Source organism: Taurulus bubalis (assembly GCF_910589615.1).
Source record: "Taurulus bubalis genome assembly, chromosome: 8".
Classification (NCBI taxonomy): Eukaryota; Metazoa; Chordata; class Actinopteri; order Perciformes; family Cottidae; genus Taurulus; species Taurulus bubalis.
In genome coordinates, this window is record NC_136596.1 from 25404747 (window position 1) to 25429172 (window position 24426).

A 24426-nucleotide genomic window follows, 5' to 3' on the forward strand; every position below is an offset into this window, starting at 1 on the left:
AGTAAATATAAATAAATATGTGTATGATTTGGGTTTTCCAGTTCCAGTTTTTTTCTGTTCAACTTTGAAGTTGCAAAATACCAACAAAAAAAACCTGTAAAGGGGTACAAATACCATGGATTTTAGAAATGACTGTATTTGAATGTATTTAAACAACAAAATATTATTTCTCTATTCATTTCAATTAAATAAGTCAATGCAACGCAACTATTGCACAACACTGTACAGCTCCATACAATAACAATGCCATCAGTCCCAGTCTGCTCCGTGTCAAATAAAAGGTTGAGATCAATAGTCGGATGTGATGAGGGCTCTGCGTTTAATAATCATTCAACTGATACATTTAGACATGAAGAGAGATTACCACTTTTTTTTTACTCACGTTTTAAAGCACGGATCTCCAGACAGGAGGGTCATCCCGATGATCATCTGGAATAAAAAGGTTAAAAACAAAATTAAAAAAAATCACATTATGAACTTGAAAGGGATAGTTCAGGTGATTTGAAGTTGGGTTGTGTGAGGTACTTAAAAAACACAAAAATCACACAATAACACAGTTACACTGAGTTAACATCCGCCGCTACAAGAGGAGAGGAGAATCAGAACATGATCATTATTGCCAATCGTCTGAAAACAAAAGATTTAATATGAGCTTAACAGCGAACATGTTGAAACTAAAACCGCCTCGGCATTAATAAAAACTAAATTCCCAGTAAGCTCACTGACGTCAGAGTCAAAGTCCTCGAGGTGAGCGACTCTGGACTTTTCTTGGCTCTTTGTTGTGTTTTCACAGAGCAGTTTGACGTTGTGAACGTCATGAAGGTGATATAAATTGCTTTTATTATGTATTTATTAAGTGAACAAAAAGAAATCAAACGAGAAGCTGGAACTTTTAATTTACAATAATTCTTTGATTTGATTAATTCTGTAGGCCAGCTAATTAATGAATGGATTACTCGTCATATATGAAGGTGATTTATATCTAAATACATCCTGATAGTTGCATCTAAAGTGCAGCTTGTCTGTACACTACAGACTAATAGACAGGTTTATGTATAAGTACTTGTATTATCTATGAATAAAAACAAACAGGAGCGTGAGGGACAACACAAATGTCAAAGTGCCTACAACTATTTTGATAATCGATTTCACGGTTTCAGTCAGTTTTTAGCAAATTGCCAAATACCATCTGGTTATTAAATAAAAAAGGTTTTATATGATAGAAATTAAAAATCTGTGGGTTTCTTGACACCCAAATTCAGATTCAGACTCAGATTACTCAACAATGAAAATAATCATTAGTTTGCAGCTATAGTTACATTTACTGCCTAGCATTGCATTACAGGAAAAAATATTTAAATTAAATTAAAATATATTATATAAAAAAATATAGTTTCACTTCCCGACAGAAAAACCGCAGCACTTTCAACAAAAATTAGACGTGAAGAAGTGACAATTAACACACTCGCTGATCTTTCCCCTCTGATCACTTCTCGGGAGCAATCAATAAAAAAAGGTCAAAGTCCCAAAAGTTAACGATCAAGCTCTTTTCAGGCTTTTAATTTATGACACAATTAAAGTCTCTTGTGCTTATACGATGAGGGCACAGACACGTAAAATACATTTATTCGAATGGTGTTTTAAACATCCCTCTATTGGATAAAAAGACACATTTGGTAGAACATGCACAACGTATATTTTTCGTGTCCTTGCCTTCAGTATGGAGTTGTCCTGCCGCGTGTTCTTGGTGTCGTATCCCTCCAGCAGACAGCAGCGCACGGTGGAGCCGGAACCAGCGAACTCCGCCATGTTGAGGTCTGTGAAGCCCAGCTGAGGGTGAAGAAGAAGAGGAGGAAAAGAAAGAGTTAACCCTCGATCCTGTCTCTGGTCACCTGTACTGGACGAGGACGGACGGCTGAGCTGAGGTGCAGATTTTAAGTTCCGCTTGTTGGTCTCATGTTGTGATGAACTGCTGCTGTTTCCTGCTTTTACTTGTGAGGCTGTCATTGAGTTTGAGACAACCAGAGTTCTCCGAAACTACTGGAGTCACATTTAGAAACATCTTTGTCTCCTCTTTGCCATCATGCGAGTCTCACGCTGGAATGAGCCGGAGACAAAGAGAGAAAAAGAGAGAGAGAGAGAGAGAGAGAGAGAGAGAGAGAGAGAGAGAGAGAGAGAGAGACGGAGACGGAGAGACAGAGACAAAGAGAGAGAGAGAGAGAAAGAGACGGAGAAACATAGAGAGACAAAGACAGAGAGACAGAGAGAGAGAAATAGAGACTAAGAGACAGAGAGACTAAGAGACGGAGAGACTAAGAGACGGAGAGACAGAGAGACAAAGAGAGGAGGTTTGAGAAGAGGACGTCTCACTCCATAACTGGTTCCCTAAGTGTGAGCAGGTGCACAGTTAGCATGTGGCGATTAAACTTGTTTTTAATTACATTAAAACATAGCAGGGACCCATATTCGGGTAGATGTGAAGTGCCGATTTACCACCTAAAAACAGGGAAAATGCTGAAACACAGACAGAAGTGGACGAAGTTGTGAGGACGCCACTCACTAGTTTGTGGAAGCCTCGAGTTCTGTATTTTGGCCGTCGCCATCTTGTTTATTTGCAACAAGTGAACCATATATGGAGCACACCAAGTAAAAAGACCATAACACAGGGGCGCTGCAGTCTCTGAATCTTCTGCAGCCAACAAACACAGTTTTTCCGTCAAGGAGGCGTCCGTTATGTCGTCACGACGGCTACGTCCATTTCTTCTATGCAGTCCATGACTCATACGCTGCTATGACATTTCAAAAAGGGCTGCTGTGAAAACAACTGAGTCCCAGAACCAACCGATAAGGACTCATGACCTTTAACCCCAGTGAGGAAACTGCCTTTGTCCAAACTGCAATCACAATGTTATTTTAAAATCAGCTCCTCTCCAGTTAAAGGTTCCTGTGCTTTATTCTCCAGGTTCCTCTTTTCTTTAGGGAGCTTCTGTTTTCATAGGTGTGTATTTAAAGGAAGCCAACTTTAAGGAGGGAAGCAGGGTATATTTAGCCGCGAGGAAACCTAAATGAACAGAGGAAGCGGTTCCTGTCGGAGTCACAACGTCCACGGGGTGAACTTCACGAGGGCTTCGACCTTGTAATTTCCATCACAAGACGTGACTCATTTCTCAGGAGCTCTTCAGAGTTTTGTTAGCGAGCTGTCGCCAGGATGTTTCCTCGATTTTGAGCAAACGTTTTTTTTTTAATTCATTGCTCTTGGCATCCTCGTCAGAGTGCTGTGAGAAATGCAAATATTTACACGATACGGGCAGTGAGGTTTACAGGGAGCTCATCTGTAACTGCTTCTATTTGTGTTGAGGCGAGGAGGCGCGAGCTCTTACCTTCGTGTACGCTTTCCCTCCTTTGAGTTCCTGCAGAGGGAAAAAACAGGAAGACAGTAATGAAACCCGGTGATCCAACTGATCCCAACTTCATATTACAGAGGCCTTAGATTACAGAGAGGCCCGACGAGAGAGTTGAAATTACAATGTGGAAAACCACACTGGTGAGGTTCCTCAGAGCGCCGGCGTCCCGTCTGCACTGAAATACCCAAAGGCAGTTTTGTGAGAACGACTCCAGAAGTCTTAAAGACAGTCTGTATGAGTTTTCCAGCAGATGCAGTTCTGAAGGGTATCGATACACAAGTTTTATTACAAAAATATTATTATTAGAAAGACGATGGACTCTCTGTTGATTGTTTTCTAGAATCATAGTGACGCTTTGGAGAGAAACAGACCATAATAACGAAGTCTACAGCCGTGCAACTGTACGATTTTTTTATTTAATTTTTTATCTAGTTTTATACTTTTGAGACTCGTACCTTCCTGACTGACACCCTGCAGACAGACGGGTCCAGGACCCCTGTGTGGGGGTTGGCGCTCATTTTGGATACAAAGGTGAACCTCTTCCTCCAGCGGACACAGTTCTCTCGAACCTCCTGTCTGTAAGGACACACACACAAATAAACACAGCTTAACACATAAATTTCAGCAATTAACAGTTTGGTATTCTTGTGCCTTCGATGAATTATTCAGCGGCGTTCCATTTGTGCACTCGTTCACTTCTCGAGCTGGCAGAGTGAATAATTTTTCTATTTGCAGAGTCAATAAAACCAGCACTGAAGCCTTTCATGGAAAAAATGGCAGCAACCTAAAGTGTGTATTTATGCAAAAGACCAGGACAGTTTTCCTGACATTTATGTCAAACCTAAACAGCCTAAAGACTTGGCAACTCATCATTTCTGACCTCAGAACTACACATTATTTTCCAGTTATGTTATCCCAGCCTCATGACCAGTGTTGTCCACTGAGGGTCAGATTTGTAGAGCAGCGCTGAGAAAAAAACATGTTGTGAGCAACTTTTTCCAAAACAAGCCGGTTCCCACGGCTTCTGACAAGCATTTCAGTTTTAGCTTCGGTTAAATTGCCTGATTTAGTACATGGATGCAGCTTTTTGTTGCAGTTTATCAATGAGGCATTCTTGATGAAACGACATTATTCACTGTTTAACTAATTTGTCTCTCTGGATGTTTCCTGCTTTATTGACCAGAAACCCTGTCGAGGAAACGGTGCACAACGGTCTTGTGAAAACACAAGTTTGGCCGGACAGAAAATGCCCAAAAGCTTTAAGTGTCCGTGCAACCTAGCTGTGGGGTAGAAACACGCCAGGAGGTGTTAAAACAAGCCGAGTCACTAATCTGTTTGTTTCTGAAAAAGAAAAGCTGATGCGACTGGAGGGGAGAAAGGTCATAGAAACACTGGAGCTTGCAGCAAGAGAAGGAAGAATGTGGATTAGTGAAACGTCCTAATTTCGTTTAATGTATCACCCTTGTGACGTGAAAACTCGCATCTAAAGCAAATTTTCCGCATCTCGACGTGTCGGCGGTAAAGCTGAAACAATTGTTCAATTAATCAATTAGTGGATTAAGAGAAAAAAATATCTTTGAACTATTGATAACTTTCCAGCTTTTCTTATATTTGTGGATTTTGCTCTTCTGTTTTAACTAAACAAGCAAATTAATATAGTTAGGCTTGAGGAAATTGCAAAGGGCATTTTTCACAAATTTAGTTATGCTTTTAAATTGTATTAATAGGATAATCAATTGATTAATGGAAAAAATATTTACCCAGAAGGAAAGTAATCGTTGGTTGCAGCACTATTGATTGTATGAACATAATGTGTGTTTTGCTTGACCTTTCCATTAAAAAGATGAGATAAGCCTTTATTGATCCAAATGTTGGTGTTGAAGCAGTAACACTACATACATACAGATTCATAGTACAGATACATAGAGAAAGGGCACAAAAAAACTAAATAAGAATTCAATATAAAAACAGAGTAAAATTATAAAGAAGGGAATTTGTTTTCTTTGGTGTAAACTTGAAACTAAGAATCGTGTTTTCGTTATCTTAAGATGAGCCGTTTATATCTACATGTGTATATCTGGGCTGTCAGGGTTGTGCAATAGATTCATTATGTGAAGCGAGGAGGTTGTGCAACATGTGGCTTGTTCTTATCTGGTTGTGTAATATGTGTAATGTGTGTGATTGCAATTTGCAATACATGTTGCGTTGTGTGTCTGTTTCTTATAATCTACGACTATGGAGGCAGCTATAGCGATGAGACAATATACTGTGTCAGAACATTTGAGTCCAAGACTAATTAAAAGCATATTGTATTGTATCATGTAATATTGTATCGAAGTGTATAGATTTGTATCGAAGCGTATAGATTCATATCAAATAGTCATTGACCTCTTAACATTCCTGTAAAATTTGACGAAAAACGCCTACCCAGGTATACCCAAAGTAAATTGCAAGCTATACTTGAACTATTTGGAGTAAATGCATGGTCTTGGTCTCTTTTGAAAGGTAACAATCTGAAGCTTTTTTCCCCTCAATAGTCAGAATCACTATAAGTGCTGCTGACACTGAGTTATATGAGTTTGAACACACTAAAGTATAAGGTTTTTATTTCCGTTTGAACATTTCTTTGTAAATAGATGCCTGTAGATGACTATAAATGGGACTTATGGACTGGAAAACACAATGGGACCATAGCCTGAAGCCTTTTCTAGTCTAAGTAAAAAGTTGATAATATCACAGAAATTAATATTTTAGACATGGTTTTCTAATGAAATGTCTAGGCGTTTTTTCATTTTGAGACTGAAAATATTCCTGATATATATATACTATATACCTATTAAAAAGGCTTATAGTCTTGCAAACTTAAATAGGTACTATTCATATATACTACCAGTATTGCTGACAGAGAAAATGAAGTATAAATGCATTTTTATCCAGACTGAAGCTCTATAGCAGCTGTCTCTTCTCATCAAATTGAAGGCTGTTGGGAGTATTTGCCCCCCTCTTCCCGCCTATCTTTGTTTAGGCAATTTCATTGGCTGTTCGAAACGCCTGTCATCTGACCTGTACGACGCAACAGACGTGAGCCACGTAAGAAAATAGAGGCTGAGCCTAAACTTCAACGTAGCTTCTGGTTGGGTAATGTAGCTTGTCAGTCAGGATATGAAGCTCCTATTGGTTCAAGTGGGGTCTCCTTGGAACTGTTAGATTTCGGCGGACGTTTTGATAGCGAGTTTGTAGCTGTGCTCCCATGCAAACATAACTTTCTGCTAAAAACAATACTACTTCTGTTCATAACTTTCAGCTGCAATGGAATGATGCAACGCCAGTTGGTGGATATTTATGGATGTAATCACGTGTTTTGGACTAAATCTTTTATGGGATTTATTTTTATTGGACCTCTACGACGTAACAACGCCGTTTTTGTTGGAATATTATGGATTTATGGATCAATATGAGGCGTCATCGGTGAGTTGTCTTGATTTTCAAATCGCTTGTTTGTTTGTTGTTGTCTGACAAAAGTATTGATTGTAGCTGCTCTGGTGGTCTGATCTTGAAACGGAGTAGACAGCTGGAATCACAAGAATCGTAGGTTTCCAGAAACATATGGCACTCGTACCGTACTATAAATAGATGTACAGTGTACAACGGAATGTACAGTGTATAGTTGAAATGGGCGCCCGCGCGACAGCAGAACGTTAAGAGGTTAATATATTAAATAGAATATATATGTAAAAAAAAAGTGTGAATCTAAGACATGAAATAATAAGTTAAACTATACAAGCGCACTATTGTGACGGACCTAAAAAGTAACAAAGAGGAAAACTGCGAGCCAGTAAACATAAACGTAAACGTTATTTATTGTTATGTGCACGACAATTACAGAGAAAAAAAAGCTCTCATTAAATATGTATGAAAATAAAATCACATAATAAATGAGAATCTAAAGACGTAAAATACAGCGGAATGAGTTGAAATATATCCTCATGGACTAGACAATGGTTCTGTTTGTGTTTTAATTCAGCGTCTGTCTTATTTTATCACGTATAATCTCAGTTGTGCCATCAATATCATCAGAATTAGAATACGTTATTGATCCCTGGGGGGTGAAATGTGCACATTGCAGCTGCTCCTCTATAAGAGCACAAAGAAATACAAAATAAAATATATAAATAAAGGATTGTGTAAAATGTAAATAAAGAACTATGCAAAATAAAATTAACGTAATGTATGTTACCATACAAATATATACACAATATGTGCAGAGAATACAAGTAAATATAAAAAACTAGACATGAACTGACTTACAACCACAGTATAAAAAAAGTATTGAGTTATTTAAATATAAATGGGAGAATAGTAAATATAAGATTATATCTAAAAACAAAGTATTATTGGAAGTATTATTACAGTTATATCATTATTTTTGTATTTATTCTGATCACTGTGGTTTGAGTGATGGTTTGAGAGACAGAAGAAGGTGTCTCACCCCCCCATCAAAGTCCCTATTCACCACCATCTCTCCACAACGTGCAGTGTGATTTCTACCAGTTCAATCTTTCAGTCTCTTTCTTTTTTCCACATTTAATTGTGTTTGTCTGTCACAGTAGTCTAAAAGAAATACCTTTTAATTAGGAATATTAGGCAAAGTGTTTTGCTTTGGGTGTATAATGAAACCTCAGTAACATGTTTTTACGTTTAAATTTAATTTAATTTCTTTGAGGACATCTTGCCATTGCAAAATCTGTGACTTTTTTAAATCCTGATGATGTATACCCTGGAGGGGTATAGTATGGCCTAGGCTATTTTACACCCCGGGCACCGGGTATAGTTTGGCCTAGGACAGTTTATCCCCTGGGTATACTCTGGCCTGGGCCAAAGTATACCCAGGTTTAATCTGGGCGGGGTTAATTTAGCCCGTTAGACCGGGATGTTTTATGTGTACAGATTGTAAAGCCCTCCAAGGCAAATTTTATATTTGTGATTTTGGGCTACACAAAATAAACTGAATTGAATGAAATCACTACTCAAAATGTTTTTATTTGATTTTATTCCCAACATGACTTCCATGTAGACTTCCATTTTATTCTTGTATAATTTAAATGTTTCTGGCCTCGTTGCAGTCCTGACATGTTTTAATCCTGGTTCGACCATGTAAAGCTTTGTTTGAAAAGTGCTGTATAATAGTTATTATTATATAGTATTGTTATTATTGTCAGGGCATTCTATTAAAACACCATTTGAATTGAAATAATTGATCACTTAGAAGTAAAACATAATAAACATTTGCTGTTTACAGCCTTTCAAATTAGGTTTTATCACTTACCATTTAATATTATAATAAATATATTATTGAGGGATTTTCAGACACTTGCTGCAAGAACTAGCAAACATAGAAGAAGAAGAAGAAGAAGAAGAAGAAGAAGAAGAAGAAGAAGAAGAAGAAGAAGAAGAAGAAGAAGAAGAAGAAGAAGAAGAGAAACGCACTCCTCAAGCTGTGTTTTACACTTAATGTAAACATAACTTTTGTTTGTTTACAAGAAAACTCCACGGGGTCTCTTTAAAACTATCGTGTCAACTAAAATTAATCCATCCAGACAACATTAATTAAAAAGGTCAGGCCCCTTTACGTGGGAATCCACAACAACAAGAATAAAAACACAAATGATGTATGTAGATCTAATCCCAAACCAACTAAAAAGTAGGATTCCCTGGAAACCAGAGAGGTTCTCAGAGGAGTAGAAGCTCTTATCAGGACCTCTGATGCTATTGGTCCACCAGTGTGTAACGGGGAGCGTTTCCAAACCAAATTCCTCAGTCCAGATGGCTTTGTTCAGCCGCCATGGAAACCTCACACTCCTCAAAACCCACCGACGCTCTGCCAGCAGCTCAGAGGAGGAGGAGGTGGAGGCGCTCGCTCCGACTCTCTCTTTCAGTCCTTTAGACGCGTTTACAAGCCGTCCGACGCTTGTTTTTAATCTCACCTGCAACCTTTGTGTCTCTCATGTTCACGCTTTCTACTCTCACGTGTTTTAGGGAGGAGGAGGAAGAGATCAAACATGATAATCAGTGTGAACACTAATTATCTGATCCAAACTTTGACTTTTGCCTCTCAGATTGTTTTGTGTCAACAGCAAAAGAAACCTGGACGGACTCACACTGTTTCTGATCAGAACCAGATTCATATCTGATACTGAATCAAATGCAGAGGCGTGAAGCCGACGCAGGACTTGTGCAAGAGCACGGAAGTCTCAATTTATCTGGTTGCACCCAGCACTACAGAAGAAATTGTTAAAGCTGCATTCTCTCTACTGCCCTCTACTCTACTGCCCCCCCCCCCCAATCTATGTGTTCAATTATGAAGCATAGACATCACAATTCAAAACCGGAGGTTGCCAACCGGTTTCAGCTTTTGCTTGAAAAAAAAAAAGCAGTCTTCATGGAGGTTCACATTTTCTAGTTCAGATGTTTTGGACGTCTTTATTGCTGTATAAAGTCCCCACAAAAGACACTTGACTCGTCCGAAAACAAAAAGACTAGAGACAAGCAGCACTGTGCTTAGCGGCAAACTCAGTGACGGTAGACAGCCGCTGAACGACGCTCACTCAAAACAAGAGGGCCGGCTTCATAACGAATACAAAGGCTGCCGTTGTGCGATGCGTCCTCTTTCGCGCATTTGTCCCGCGGGCAACACTTTGATCGAGTTGAACCCAAAGTGGTGCGTTTCAAACAGAGAAACTGCATCGATTCCAAACAAAGATTTTCTGACAGCTTGAAACAGAGCAGAACCTGCCGTTCACCCCACAACAAGAGATGGAACTAAATACTTCCGTGACTATATAACAACCAGAGTAGATCAGGGAAGTGGTAGGAAAAGCAAAACCGAGGAGAGGAAGAGAGGATTTATTACCTCAAAAGGAGAAGAGGAGAAGCAAACGGTGGAGCGAGTAGAGGAGGAAGGAATGGGAGAGCGTTTTTTAATTAAGAGAAAGAAAAGACGCCAAGTACTTTTTGAGATTATTTACAGGAAACAAAGAGGTTTTTATGGTGAGCAATGTAACCGCGAGGCCACCCAAGATATGAAGAACCCAGAAAATACAATTTAAAAACTGAGGAGAAAATACTCTTTTCACCTCCTCTCCCCAAACAACTGCAATCTGGCACGCCAGGTTATTAAAACACAACAAAGAGGATCTGCACTGAGAAGTCAAACTAAAAGTTGTGATTGCAAACTTGAAAGTCATCAGAAAGCCTGCAAAGCAAACATGAAGTCTGATTTAAGTCGTCCCCCCACGGGACCCCAGTGATGACTCAACATGTCAGCAATGCAGCAGTATGGGATCCTTCTCTCCCGTCCTGGCAGCGTGGCTCCTGGGGGCCCACGGACGAAACACAAACAGCCGCGAGCCGATCCCGGGGTCGCGTCCAGTGCTCAGATAAACGCCCGAGAGCAGAGTGCTGAGGGAGCAGACGGAGCCTGCAAAGGGGGGCGGTGACGTAAGGACGAACCGAGGGGGGTCGAGATGGGGTCAGGGAGGATTTTTTTCTGTACCCTCAAAAGGTCACAGGGTCAATTTTCACTGACGCCAATAGCCTTTAAACAACCTTCTGTAGACGAGACCCTTGATAGATGTCCAAGCCACCTCCAACGAGGGCTGTCAAGATTTAAACAAGATATATATATATATTGATATATAGTCTGATAGTAATAAAACAAAAACTGTTATTCGAATATGAAAATTATTATTAGACAACTAAAACCACAACAACCGGCACCAAAACAGAGACTCAGTGGTAAAGTAGTAAAGCGTACTCTTGCTTGATTTGGTGTTCTGAAGCCTTGAGTTCTGGCATCGAGTTAAGCCATCGCCATCTTGGCTTAAAGCTGTTGGAATGTTGGCTTTTTTGCAACCGATGAATGGAAGTGACCATATTTGTATATTCCTCATGTTTACTAAGGGAATAAAACAAGAGAGGAGCAGTCATTTTCTCATAGACTTTTATACAACCAAAGGAGTCGCCCCATGGTGGTCAGTAGAGAGAATGCAGCTTTAACACATGAAAAGGATTGTGCCGTTAAACCTGAACAAAAAATGATTAAAAAAGAAACCGTGTAATTTTCAAAGCACCCACCTAAACGCGGCGCTAAATTGACGCGAGTAGATTACATGCAAAGTCAATGCACAGACGCGATAGGTAGTGAAAAAGCGTTTTTTCTGCCGGGCGGCGCGAATGACCGCCAGAGTTGGAACAACGCGTTTGAGGCGGTGCGAATAGCGCGTTTGAGGCGTCATTCGCGCCGCCCGGCAGAAAAAACGACATTTATTTATTTATTATGTGTCTACCATTTTATTCATATATTCCACTGCTTTTGTGAACCTAAGACCTTTTGGTAAACCAATTTCCATCACCAAAACCGCTATACCACATGAGTAAAGTTATGTTTTCACAACAAATATGAACAATTTCCAAAATCAAGATTACATTTTTCAGCTTTAGTCATATTTTCTCTTTACACTTGTGCCTTGGGACAATGGTGCCTCATTATATAGATAGCTGAGATTCTTCTGTAATTTTTGTATGCATATGCAAGTGACTTTAAAAAGAGACATTTAAAAATGATGTGAAATCAAGAAAATGACCCCAGACCCTAGTGTTAACACTAAGCTAGCTATTTTTGTGTTTTTTTTTGTTTTTTTTAATCTGCCTCGAATGCTTCCTGGATCTAGTCCGATAGTGTTTTTCTCTGTACATTGCAATCCTAGTTTGACTTGATTATAGTAAATGTGTTGGGTGCCTTCCATTTCAGCCCAGCATACAATATTTATCATTCGATAATCAATATTTTTTTATTCATGTTTTTTTTCTATTGAATGGTATATTGACACTGAACTAGTTTGTCTTTATCTCAGTGATAGTGTCCAAATGAGCATAAAATATCACTGGTTTGTAAAACCTACACGACAACAAAATAGATGTAACTGTTGATCAAAATCTTATTCCCTTCTGCTCAAAATAAAACAAGCAAACAAATCAAAAGTTGACACTATCCAGTCCATTCTCCATCCATTGGATTTGGGAGTGACGTGGATATGAAAGCTAGTTTATCCGTCTTTCCTTTACAAGCAGGAAACGTATTTCTCTCTCGTTATTTGAGAAAAGTTCATATTTGTGTTCACTATGACCCTGAAATTCTGTCTCTTATCTTATACCGAATGAATGCAAGCAAAACTAAAGAGCAAAATCAAACTCTTTCTGATTGAACTATCTGAAACAATGGATATCCGCGGCCAAATGGGCCCCCACTGGCATGTGTGCGCGCACACACACGACAGTTCCCTAGGGGCTAAGCCCCGCCTTTCATTGAATCCTAGAAACGCCCCTGGACTCCACCAATTTGCCTGGATGGACACATGAAATAAAATGATACTGGCTATTGTAACTACAGAGGCTTAAGGAATACATGTCAGCAGAGAAAGACCACACAATAAAGAAACTGGAATCAGAGGGTAGAATTAGTACGAACTATATTGTAGAACAGAACATACGATGGGGTGTGAACATCAGTGGTATCAGTAGTGTTGCATGCTGGGCGTGTGATTGTGTGTGTGTGTAGGGGTGTTGAAGGTGCATAACAAAACAATAAGTTAAGTAACAGAACCTAAACTAACTCTGTCGGGCCAGGTGCATTATAGTCACATGGTAATAGAGCTGGGCGGTATGGCCAGAAATGCAGATCACGGTATTTTGTAAGATTCTGGCGGTTTCACGGTATTTTTTTCCCAAATAAACACATTAATTTATTGACGCCGAAAAGGACCGTCACCGCCATCGTTATTCACCACTCGCTCGCAACTGGCCAGCAGCTGTTTCAATTGGTACATAGGGAGTTAAACTGGAGGGATTTAGGACCCAGGGGAATCCCTTGATACTAGTGGCGCATGCTCGGCCATAACGACTATTGTCATACTTCAGCCGGCAGAAACATTTAATGTTTACAGTCACAAGTACGTGTAGAGCGGTCTGAGCTACTTACGTCTCACGGATAGAAGTTGACTCAGGGTGTGCAAGACATGACATCGCCAAAAGGCATGATGGGTAAAGCCCGCCCGCTTTGCTGCACAGGAAAAGACTTCTTCCTTCACAAGAAAAGTCTTCCTGTGTGGGCGGTGCCATTTACCCAGCATGCCTTTTGGCAATGTCATTTTTTGCACACCATGAGTCAAATGAGTTAACACGAGACATAAGTAGCTCGGTCCGCTGCTCCTTCAGCATCAAGCTGTGAACATTAAATGTTGTTGCCTGCCAAACAATGGTGACCGTTATGGCGTTATGTGAAAAATTCATACCTTACGGACAACTGAGAGTGATATATTGCACATCCCTACAAAATAATATCAGTACACTCCATTAAAGGATTTCAGTTTTGGTGGCATGCTGTCGAATCACGCTCAAAAATGGCTTTGTCTGCGAGAGAGTGACGCAAGGTCCCCCTCCGCACAGAAAGAATGGAAGAAAAAAAAATTAAAAAAATGTTTTATTTTGAAAAATGACCGGATACATCCGTCTGTGCATCTGAGCCTCTATTCTTGACACATGTCAAGAGGCTACGTGATAATGTTATCCCAAATATGAAATTTAAATGTACGTTTCAACTCTGCCCGAGTGCCGGCAGAATATCCTAAAATCGCCAAAAAGCTCTGAAAACCTGCAAGCAACATCCAAACCATGAGTGTGAATAGGGCTGCAACAACGAATCGATAAAAATCGATTATCAAAAGTGTTGGCAACGAATTTCATTATCGATTCGTTGTGTTGCGGGATTATTACGCCGGGCAATAAGTCGCGGAGAAGAAAAAAAAGAGCGGAGTAGAGCAACTGGCCGGCCAGCGTTTCTGAGATTGGAGTGAGACACGAGAAAAGCTGAGGTCGTGATGTTCTCAAAAATAGAAGATCTTTGACAAGTCGAGTCTTGGCCAATCAGCGTCTTCATGTTCCTCAAACTTGTTTTTAATGGAAGCTAGTCAGCTTGCTATCGCGTTAGCTAACGTGTTTGGGTTGTGTATTGTCGTTAAAGTTACGTTATGTTCCGTTACAGTTCAGTCTTGCTTGTAAAAAAACGTAACGTGATGAAACATGCCGTCACCCCCCGGTCTGGTTCAGTTCACGCTGTCACTCGTTAACGTTAAACCGGCACACCGGCGGATCTGGCTGCAGGTTTTTTATTTTTTTTACTCAAAGTAGAATGAAGCAAATCACGTAGTTGGGCTGAGCCAACAACGTGACGTCGTGGTCATAAGAGACCCAGAATGAAAGAGTTTAAGGAAGAGGACGCTCTATATGGAGCAGTACAGCTTCCCTCAGTATTTCATACATATTGATAACGCAGGGTATGTAAATGCAGCCTCTGGAGGGATCAATTACAGTAAAAAGGGCTCACATTTGGCAGATGTAAAGCATAGATGTGTATGTTTTTGTGTTAGTCCATTTTGTTGTTTTAATTAACAGCTCAGGGATGTTCAAGGAGCAACCTGTTTGTGCACTTTCTGAAGATGTTTTGCACTGTCACTTCTGTTTTTGAATAAAGGGTTGGAAATGAACGCTTTTTTGATAAAAACATTTTTTATCCGATTCATCGATTAACCGAAAAAATAATCAACCGATTAATCGATTATTAAAATAATCGTTATTTGCAGCCCTAAGTGTGAATACAGATCGCGATCAGTAGTGTTGCATGCTGGGTGTGGAAACCATGAGTGCGAGTACAGATCGTGAGAAGTACTATAAATGTCAGTCAGTGATTATTTGCATTAAGAGTCAATTTAACGCGTTCTGTGAAGCATTGAGCGTTATCGGGCTGGTGATGGAGCGCCCGCCCCCCCTCCACACATCCCACCAAAATGCAAACGGCTGGAAAAGTGAGAGGAAAACAGGAAACAGCTGTTGAGAAGCCGCTCTTCCCGGTGGGCTCTCTAACTCTCCCCACAAACTCCCTCCCTTTCCCCTGGTCTCCCCCCTCGGCGGCTGAACGTCCGACCAGGTGACTGAAGTCACACGTTCTCTCTCACAGTAACACTCCTGAGCACAAAAGAACCGCAGGTACATTTTGGCTGAAAAAGTGCTTTGAGTATTTTGTTGACAAAACCTATGAAATGAACCTCAACACTCATGGGGCTGTTAAACGGGACACTTTTACTACTGACTTACTCCTACTACTGACTCTAGTACAACTGACTTTACTACTACTACTACTACTACTACTACTACTACTACTACTACTACTACTACTACTACTACTACTACTACTACTACAACAGAGTCGACGACTACTACTACAGAGTCGACGACTACTACTACAGAGTCTACTACTACTGACTCTACTACTACAGAAGAAACAAAAAAGGTTGAATATCCTGTAAACCAACGGTACCCAACCACCAGGGAGCTGCCCAAACATCTTTCCGACCTTGATAATCAGCAATCTTTCATTCATTCTTTCTGTGTGGCCCGGTACCAAGGGACCCACGGATTGGTACCGAGCCACACAGGAAGAATGAATGAAAAATTGCTGATTATCAAGGTCGGAAAGATGTTTGATTTTGAAAAATGACCTGATACAGCCGTCAAGATGTCACGTGATACGTTACCCCAAAAATGAAATTTAAAAGTACGTTTCTACTCTGCCGGTGTTCTGGATTAAAATCTAAGCAGAATATCCCCAGATCGCCAAAAAGCCCTGAAAACCCTGCTTCCATTTCCAACATCCTGTCTTTGTGAAGCGGGTTATAAGTTACGGAGTAGACAGGACATAACACTGTCGGGTGTCGTTTTCTCCCATCACCCCGAGATGGGACCGGCTTGTTGCAAAGATTGGCTTGTTGGCTCCCACTAATTCGGCGTAATGGGGAGTTGTATTTTTATGCACTTTATATTTGTTTTTATGCCGGTCGTATAATTGTATTATGTCATATTTATGATGTCATATTTATCGGCCACACCGTGAAAGCCGGTCCGTGAAAATATTGTCTTACATGAAACCGGTCCGTGGCGAACAAAAAGGTTGGGGACTGCTGCTGTAAACTATTACATTTTGGCTGTAAAATAATTACACAAATGTAGATTTTTAAGTCAGTTTCAAAAGCATCTAAAAGTGTATATGTTTTACCCCCAAACATATAAACACTGTTTTTATCAGTGAACTATTTGTCAGCTTGTTTGGGAGGAAGACGAAGCTCGTACATCACCACGAAAAGCTGAGCCGTCGAACCGCCAAATGAGGTTAATGACTTCTGTGCCGCTGCTGTCGTCGCCACAGGGGAGCAGTGAGTCAGGCGGGGTTCGACCCCACGAGAACACACTTCACATGAGAAACACACAAGACACACATGACTCAAGAGTCATCAACTCCTTTTCTACCAACGCAAGAAGAAAATAAAAGGGACGTATTTTAGATAAACAACTAAATCAATGAGAACGTTTACAACCATCCAAACCAGTCAAGAGCTGGGAGCTCTGCCAACTCCACCCAAAAGGTTCCTGGTTCTTCTTGTTTTGTTTTCATCCTGAAACACTGAAGCCATGAACAACAACGCGACACCATGCCGGTCGAGTCCAGCGTCAAGACTCCGGTTGAATACCATCAAGACCAAATGAAAACGCTCTCCTGAGTAATACAGTATTATTGGTGATGTTTAAAGGGACATTCCAGTATTGTATTACCTGCTGAGTAATCATTTTTTCCCGCTACTGCTCCTTAAATTAATTGTGGATGTTAAAAACAGAGTTCATTGGAAGCGTTTAACTAACTGACGGATTTATATAAACCACATTGATCATGAATCATAACGGTGTGACTGTGTAGATTTTAAAATGTCATGAACAAAAGCCTTTTGATCAAGTCACATGATCTTCACGAGCAGAGGGAGTTTGGCTCAGTTGTTATTGAATTACAGACGTTAAAACTAACATTTCATTTCTGACCACTTTTTGTTTCCGTGGAAATTTGTCAGCAGGCGCTTTATTTCCGCATTTGAAGGCCTAAAATAAAAAAAGCACGTGTTATGCGTAATTAGATTAGAGATTAGATTGGAGTAACTAGAGAGTAACTGTTTCCCATTTCTTAGTTTTTTTTAAACATTCCAGGATTAAAAGGAGAAGGCTGCAATGCAGGGCTGCGCGGTATACCGGTTCAAATCGTATACCGGTTTCAGATTTCCATACAGAATGAATTTTTCATATACCGGCATTTACACATAACAACTGTTGGTGCACTACGGCAGTCAACTAGACAGCGGTCAACTAGACAGCGGTCAACTAGACAGCGGTGCCATCAGCGACCAGCGCCGTCAACAAGCCGTGCATATCCACAATAACAGTAGACGGCAACAATTACTTTTTACAGTTTAATACTGGGAGCGCAGTGGAGCTACTTAGCTGTCAGTGTAACTTGGTTCACTAATGGTTCAAAGTTACACAGCCAAAGTGCATGCTGGGAAGTTGGGTAGCGAACAGCTGTTTGTGTGGCGTGTCTTCCAGTCTGTCTCTTCCTGTTTTTTTTGTTGCGCGAAATCTACCCAGAATGCAATTCAGCGCTGTAATTTTATAACAAGTGTGAACCATGACTGAACCCAGTTACACTGACAGGTAAGTAGCTCCACTGGCTCCCAGTATTAAACTGTAAAAAGTAAATGTTGCTGCCTGCTCCTGTTGTGGCTATGGACGGCTTGCTGACAGTATTGCTGTCTAGTTGACTGATGCTGTTAACTTGTTTAAAAAATATATACCGTGAAACCGTCAGAATCTTATAAAATACCGTGATATACATTTTTGGACATACCGCCCAGCCCTACTGCAATGAACACTTCGTCAATGTTCGTCCACTGAACGTTGTTGTTGTCGTCACCAACTGGCTCAGATAGTTTTTTTTTTTAGGAGGATCTAATATCATTATGGAAAGAGATGTTTTCTTCACCATCCTCTTAATCCGGTCGGTTTCCTATTTTCTCTAAACAGAGAAGGTTCAGAGAAGTCTCGTTCTGAAATCTTGCGTTGCCTCCACATTGTCAAAATCAGCTAAATATTCAGCCCTGACGTTTAAAAATGTTTTATACAAACACTAATCTTCTGTCACAACACACTTTGATAACACTGACGCTCCTCTTTGGAACTCTCACTCCCGTTTCCACCGTTTGTCACATGACAGAAAGGTAAAGAAAAAGGCTTTTATTTCTCTTTCCATAATGTCGTCAGACACATAGAATAAAAATCTACTGATGGCAACAAACATTGACGGACAATGCTGTCTGCAGACTTCTCCTTCAACACTGGACCAGTTGTTTCTTTTAAACTGTTGTCCCCATTCGTCAATTAGGACACAAAAACATGCCGTGCCCTTTAAAGAGCTAAAGTTTGCATCAGCTATGAATGTGTTCTTCATAAAAATAAAAAAATCATCGGCTAAGGTTTAAAAAAAAAAAACTTGCCAGTAAACGTTGGACTTCACTGTGCTGTATAACTTTTTTTAAATAAACTCCTCATTTGAACCTGTGATACCACATGATGCTTTGTGTGTGTGTGCCTGCACCGCTGAGGTTAAATCAGCATCTGAACAGGAAGTGAACCCAATCAGAAGCGCCACACTTCCCTCAGACTTCTTCTTCTCTGCCTCCACCTGAACCTTTCTTCCTCCATCACACCATCCTCTCCAGTGTCTTCAGCCTCTAAACTGCTCCAACATTCCTTTTTGACTTATAAAAATATTAAACAGAAATCCCCTCTAACTTCTTCTCTCAGCTCTTATTTTCACTCAAAGAAATATCTCAACGCACCCCAGAATCAGGTTGTTGTGATTGCGTCTTCACTCTTTTGTAGCTGGCTTCGTGCAGAGTTGGAGCTCTGGCAATGTCTCAAAATGTAAAAATGAGAGAGAGAGAGAGAGAGAGAGAGAGAGAGAGAGAGAGAGAGAGAGAGAGAGAGAGAGAGAGAGAGAGAGAGAGAGATAATAAAAACCTGAACTCGTGCATCACTGCAAAATTTGCTTTTCTCTGCCAAAATCCAGATGGAGGCCAGATGGTTTCTGAAACTGCATGCAGTGAAAGAAAAAAACAAAACACTTTGGCTGCTTTGAGTGTAAATGCTGGCTGGATTTAGTGGTGCTTTCCAATGTGGATACCGCTGCTTGAAATTAAACATCAGAGCTCAAATCATTCGATATATTTACTAAGAATGTGGACCTTTGTTTGCTATCGGGCCGATACTCAAACAGCTGGATAATCGATGACAATGGGGCACACACACACACACACACACACACACACACACACACACACACACACACACACACACACACACAGACACAGAAACTAATTAAGTTCCTAATTGATGTGTTTCTGTGCCAGTATTCCTGTTTTATTCCGTTTTTACGTAACTCTTGTTTTGCCTTTGGCTCTTAAATGCACCGTTATATCACTAAATCTGTAAAACCACAAGTCGGACAAAACACAGAGGGTCTTATGTCCGCTCATTTAAAAAGGTTACATCATCAAAAAACTAGACAACTGCATATTTATCAGCGTCTTCTATTTTCTCAGACTCGTCGATATTATGTATCAAAAACGTTATTTTGTGTAAGTTTGGTCCATTAGGTACTAAAACATTTGAGATTCTTAACAGGAACACAACTCGTGGGAACAAGTTCAACTGAAGGGTTCATCTTAAATCCTGCGTGAGAGTATCATAAACTTGAACGGTCTTTAAATTCATGAAATCAGATTGTGTTCTTAAAACTGAACCACGGGAGATTGTGTTGTTTTGAAGCCATGTTTTCAGTCTCAAGACCCACTGAAATCATCCCCCCTCTAACTACGCATGAAATCGAGGGAACATTCACCGTTTCCTCCATCTCAAAATAAGGATTTGCTGGCTTTTCTCTGGACAACAAACAAGACACTTGAAGACACACTTTGCACACTGGGACGTAACGGAGCACTACACCGTCTGCTGACGTTTGAGCCAAGTTTCTCTGCAAAACTGCTTCCATGGGCCCACCGCTGACCTCCCGACGTCAAGCCTCCACTCTGCAACGACTGTGTCTCGTTGTTTTAAATTCTCGAGGACAAGCACAACCGAAGCGCCGAGGCTCGGGAATTTCTCTCAGGGTGCCAGAACCTGACGGGTGGGCGGTGCGGGCACGCGGATGTGCACGAGCCGAGCGAGAGCCGACATATCGGTCGGACTTGCAGCATGTGATCCAAGCCGCCGGGGACTAGATCCGCTGCATAAGCGCACCGTTAATTCTCCTCCCCACTCCCACTCCCCCATCCCCCCATGTTCCAGACCCACAAAAAGACCAGGCCCCCTTCGCACAAAGGCCGGGTTTGTCAGATCTGTGACATAACGCTAATCTCTGTCTGCCGCGGAGGGAGCCTCCCTGCGCCGTCGCCTCGTCCTCTGAGAGGCCCTTGTTTTCAGTCACGGAGATGATAACGGAGATGTGGAGGGAGGGAGGGAGGCGGTTATATAACCTCCAGAGAGGAGGATGACCTCAATGGGAGCCTCGGAGGTCGCAGGCCTCGTGGCCTCGGACGGCGGCTCTGAGGTTGTTATTCCTCAAGAGTTTCAGTTTGATCAACAAACTTGTTTACGAGGCCAGAAAAACAATAATCTCACCGGATCGTGAGGCTCGAGCCAAAGAACACAGCGTTCATGCATCTAAACTAAAAGTCTGAAACAAAGTCTGCATGATTATTATGAACATGAATCAGACTTTGACACCGTGCAGTTAAACTGAACCAAACCAATGTTTCTTGGAAGTGTTTTTTTTTCCGTCTAACTTGAAGAGGAGGATGAGGTTAGACAAGACTCTTGAGCTGAAGGCTAAACATCCGCACGGAAAACAAGCAAAAATCAAACTGAAGCTCAAGACTATGACTGAAGAAAGTATTAAAAGCACCAAAATGTTGAATATCATGGAAACTATTTGATTCGGATGCAAATCCGCAACGTCTGACGTGTTGTGTGAACACGATTGTTGATATGAAACTGGTTTGCAAACTCCTGGTTCTTCCGTTTGAACAGAGCCCTTCAACAAACGAGTGATTTGACACGGAGACGGAGAGACAACGAGAAAAGACGTCAAATAAACAAAACAAAAACATCGAAGATAAAGAAAAGACAAAGTGCAAGAAGACAAACAGCAGACTCTGCAGCAGCGGCTAAAGCTGAAGGTTTTGTTCAGTGTTTCAGGTTTACACAAAGAAGAGAGTGGTGAGACTCAACAGCGCTATAAATGTGCAGTAAAATCAAAACAACGAGCTAAAAAAGGCTAAAAAAAAGCTACAGAGCTGGTGATCGTCGTTCGTCACCTTTCACATGTTGTAATTTCATCCGAAAATAAGCTTTTCTAGCTGCTGGCTTGCAGGTTTGGATCCACTGGATGAGTCAGCTCTCTTCTCTTCCCGATATCTTTATTTGTCCTCAGTTTCTGACTTTTTTTATGGACACAATGAAGAAATCGTTGGCCGCGGGTCTGAACAGCTGTGGTTCTTTGGTTCTGCCCGCTGAGGCCTCACTCGACCTCTGAGATTGTTGCGTTTGTGAGATGAAGATTAACGGGCCCGTTTGAAAAACAATGTGACGTGGGGGAAAAAATCCGGTCCTTTTCATCTGAGAAACTCTTGTTAGCAGCAGCTCAGTGATTCTCTTGGCAGTAAAACGCTGATATATTAAACATCTCACGTTGTTTAACAGGTTGAGGTTGGTTTAGTAGAACAGACGCTGTAACAAAGAGCCCAAAGCAACCAGCTAAAACTGAAGAAATTCTGTATAGTCGCTATATTTAGCTTAACAAGCAAGTTTAAGAACCACATAGTATATTATATAATCTCGGTAAAAGCACATAGATGCTCTTTAAGCTCCTGTAAATTCATTAAAGTGACTTTTGATTAAGTAAAAAAAACATTTAAAGACTTAAAAGCGCTTTTTAAAGATGTTCGTTCGTTCACCTGTTCTGGAAACAGCAGCGAAAAGAAGTTCCCCTTTTTTTTATAACAAACTGTCCACAACATTTGGAAAATAGTGTCACAGGTTTTTCGAGTCATGTCTCAACTCCGGTCACGAAAAGGTCAAACCGTCTCCAGGCGATCACTGCGTCCTGACTTTATCTTTAATAAACAAATGTATTAAAAAAATCTGAAGAGACTTTCAAGGACCAATAATCTGATCTGGTGAATCAAAGACAGAGGTTGTTGATTTTATCAGGTTGATCTCGAGGTTTGTGACTTGAAAAAGAGCAATCTTCACCATCTGGCGTCGTTTTGACTTTCAGCTTTAAAATGTTATTTTTATTGCAGTTCAGGGCTTGTCGACGAGATCGTCGGACCAGCGTGAACTGGTTGAGTCGTGTTTAGTCTGGTAGTCCAGAGCAGATACACAGAGAGGCCACTTAACATGGCAACACCCTGCGTTTAAATGAGACTCGCAGGAAACTGGCCTGCAGAAAATTTGGTGTAATGTAAAGCTGAAATACTTCGCAGCGAAACAATAAAAATTAGTTTATGGAAGATGCAACTGCAAAGATTTCATTCTTTTGTGATACTAACGAAAGAAACCAAACCTACCACCTATATATCCTACAAAATCACTATTTTTACCAAATAAAAACACACCACAAGATTTTGACAGTGTGAAAACAACACACAGCAGAGCATTTAGTCATATTGAATATTATAGGAGTTGGAAAACAATTAAAAAAGGCAATATATTGTCAACAAGGCTACATAAATGCACTTTAAAATCACTAGAAATTAAAAGAATTTCCAGATTATATCAAATTGCACAGAAAGTACTTCTTTTCTGTACTCTTTTTAAATTCTACTTAAAATAAGTTTTCAACAAATTAAGTGAAGTTGAAACACCTAGAGGAACTTAAAAAGGCTTGACTTGAGTTGAGTTATATTGTGAATGTAATGACATTTGTTATACTTTATTGTGGTTTTATAATATTCTGCATTATTTTTAAACTTGTTTGTTTAGTATTAGATGCCTAAGAGATATGATATCACTTAATTCATGTAGAACCGTATTTAAGTAGTATTTATTTTGTAAGTATTTTCTACACAATTTGATATAATCTAGAATTGTTTCACTTACAGTGATTTTAAAGTGCATTTATGAATCTATGTCGTGGATTTATTGATATTTTCTATTATTTAAACTGTTTTCCAACTCCTATAATATCCTATATGGTTTCTAAACTTGTTTGTTTCTCAAAAAATAGTGTTTTTGTATTCAGTGATCGTAAAGTATTAGATGAATAAAAGATTTGCTGTTTGTTATTTAAATTAATAAAGTGACGCTTTAAAAGTGTGTTTAAATGAGAGCTGAGGTGCGTTTGTTTTGTTTACCTGGAAGAAGTGGCGACAAAGTCTCCCTCCAGCAGCCTCATCTTGCAGAACAGAACCCCGTTGACAAAAGGCACCGCCGTGAGCTCCTCCAGCGTCAGATGCGTCTGGAACTTGAATTTCTTCTTTTTCACGAAGAACGCCATTGTTGGAGCATAAAGCACGACTAAAAACAACTTAAGATAAATGCAACGTCCCCGCTAACTGCTGCTGGTGTTTTTAACGCGTGTCACGCGAGCTCCGCTTCTTCAGAGACGATTTTGCGCAGAAACCTGGGAAAAACAAATCCGTGTGTTTCCGAAGAAGAAACAAAAAACAACGTTCATAGTAAAAAAAACGTTTATAGGAAAAAAACTAACGTTTGTAGTAAATGTGAACGTTTGTGGTTTCTAAAAGTGACAAAGGGACTTACTGGGAGACATTTCCGCTCCTTCGGCAGCGGTTCCACGACACGCAATGACGGGAAAAAGACGTTACTTGTCCGTTTCTCTCGGTACCGGGAAGGAGGAACTTTGCGCTCGTAGCATCAAACTGGCGGAGAGAAAGAGAGAGCGCATCGCGCAACTTCCGGTGATCATTTTCTTTTCAGAACAAAAGATGACGTCTTTATTAATTTATCAAAC

At 40.4% G+C, this 24426-nt stretch overlaps 1 protein-coding gene across 1 annotated transcript in view; it reads right to left on the reverse strand.

The window, feature by feature from the left end:
• eeig1a (estrogen-induced osteoclastogenesis regulator 1a) overlaps positions 1–23949 on the reverse strand; it is a gene marked incomplete at both ends in the record, with an annotated part of 29361 nt that extends 5412 nt beyond the window's left edge. The window contains 5 exons of the mRNA XM_079221691.1: positions 383–429; positions 1714–1830; positions 3381–3410; positions 3860–3980; positions 23807–23949. Of these exons, the coding sequence (XP_079077817.1) occupies positions 383–429; positions 1714–1830; positions 3381–3410; positions 3860–3980; positions 23807–23949 (458 nt within the window). The remainder of the gene's footprint in view (positions 1–382; positions 430–1713; positions 1831–3380; positions 3411–3859; positions 3981–23806) is intronic.
• Positions 23950–24426: the final 477 nt, after the last annotated feature.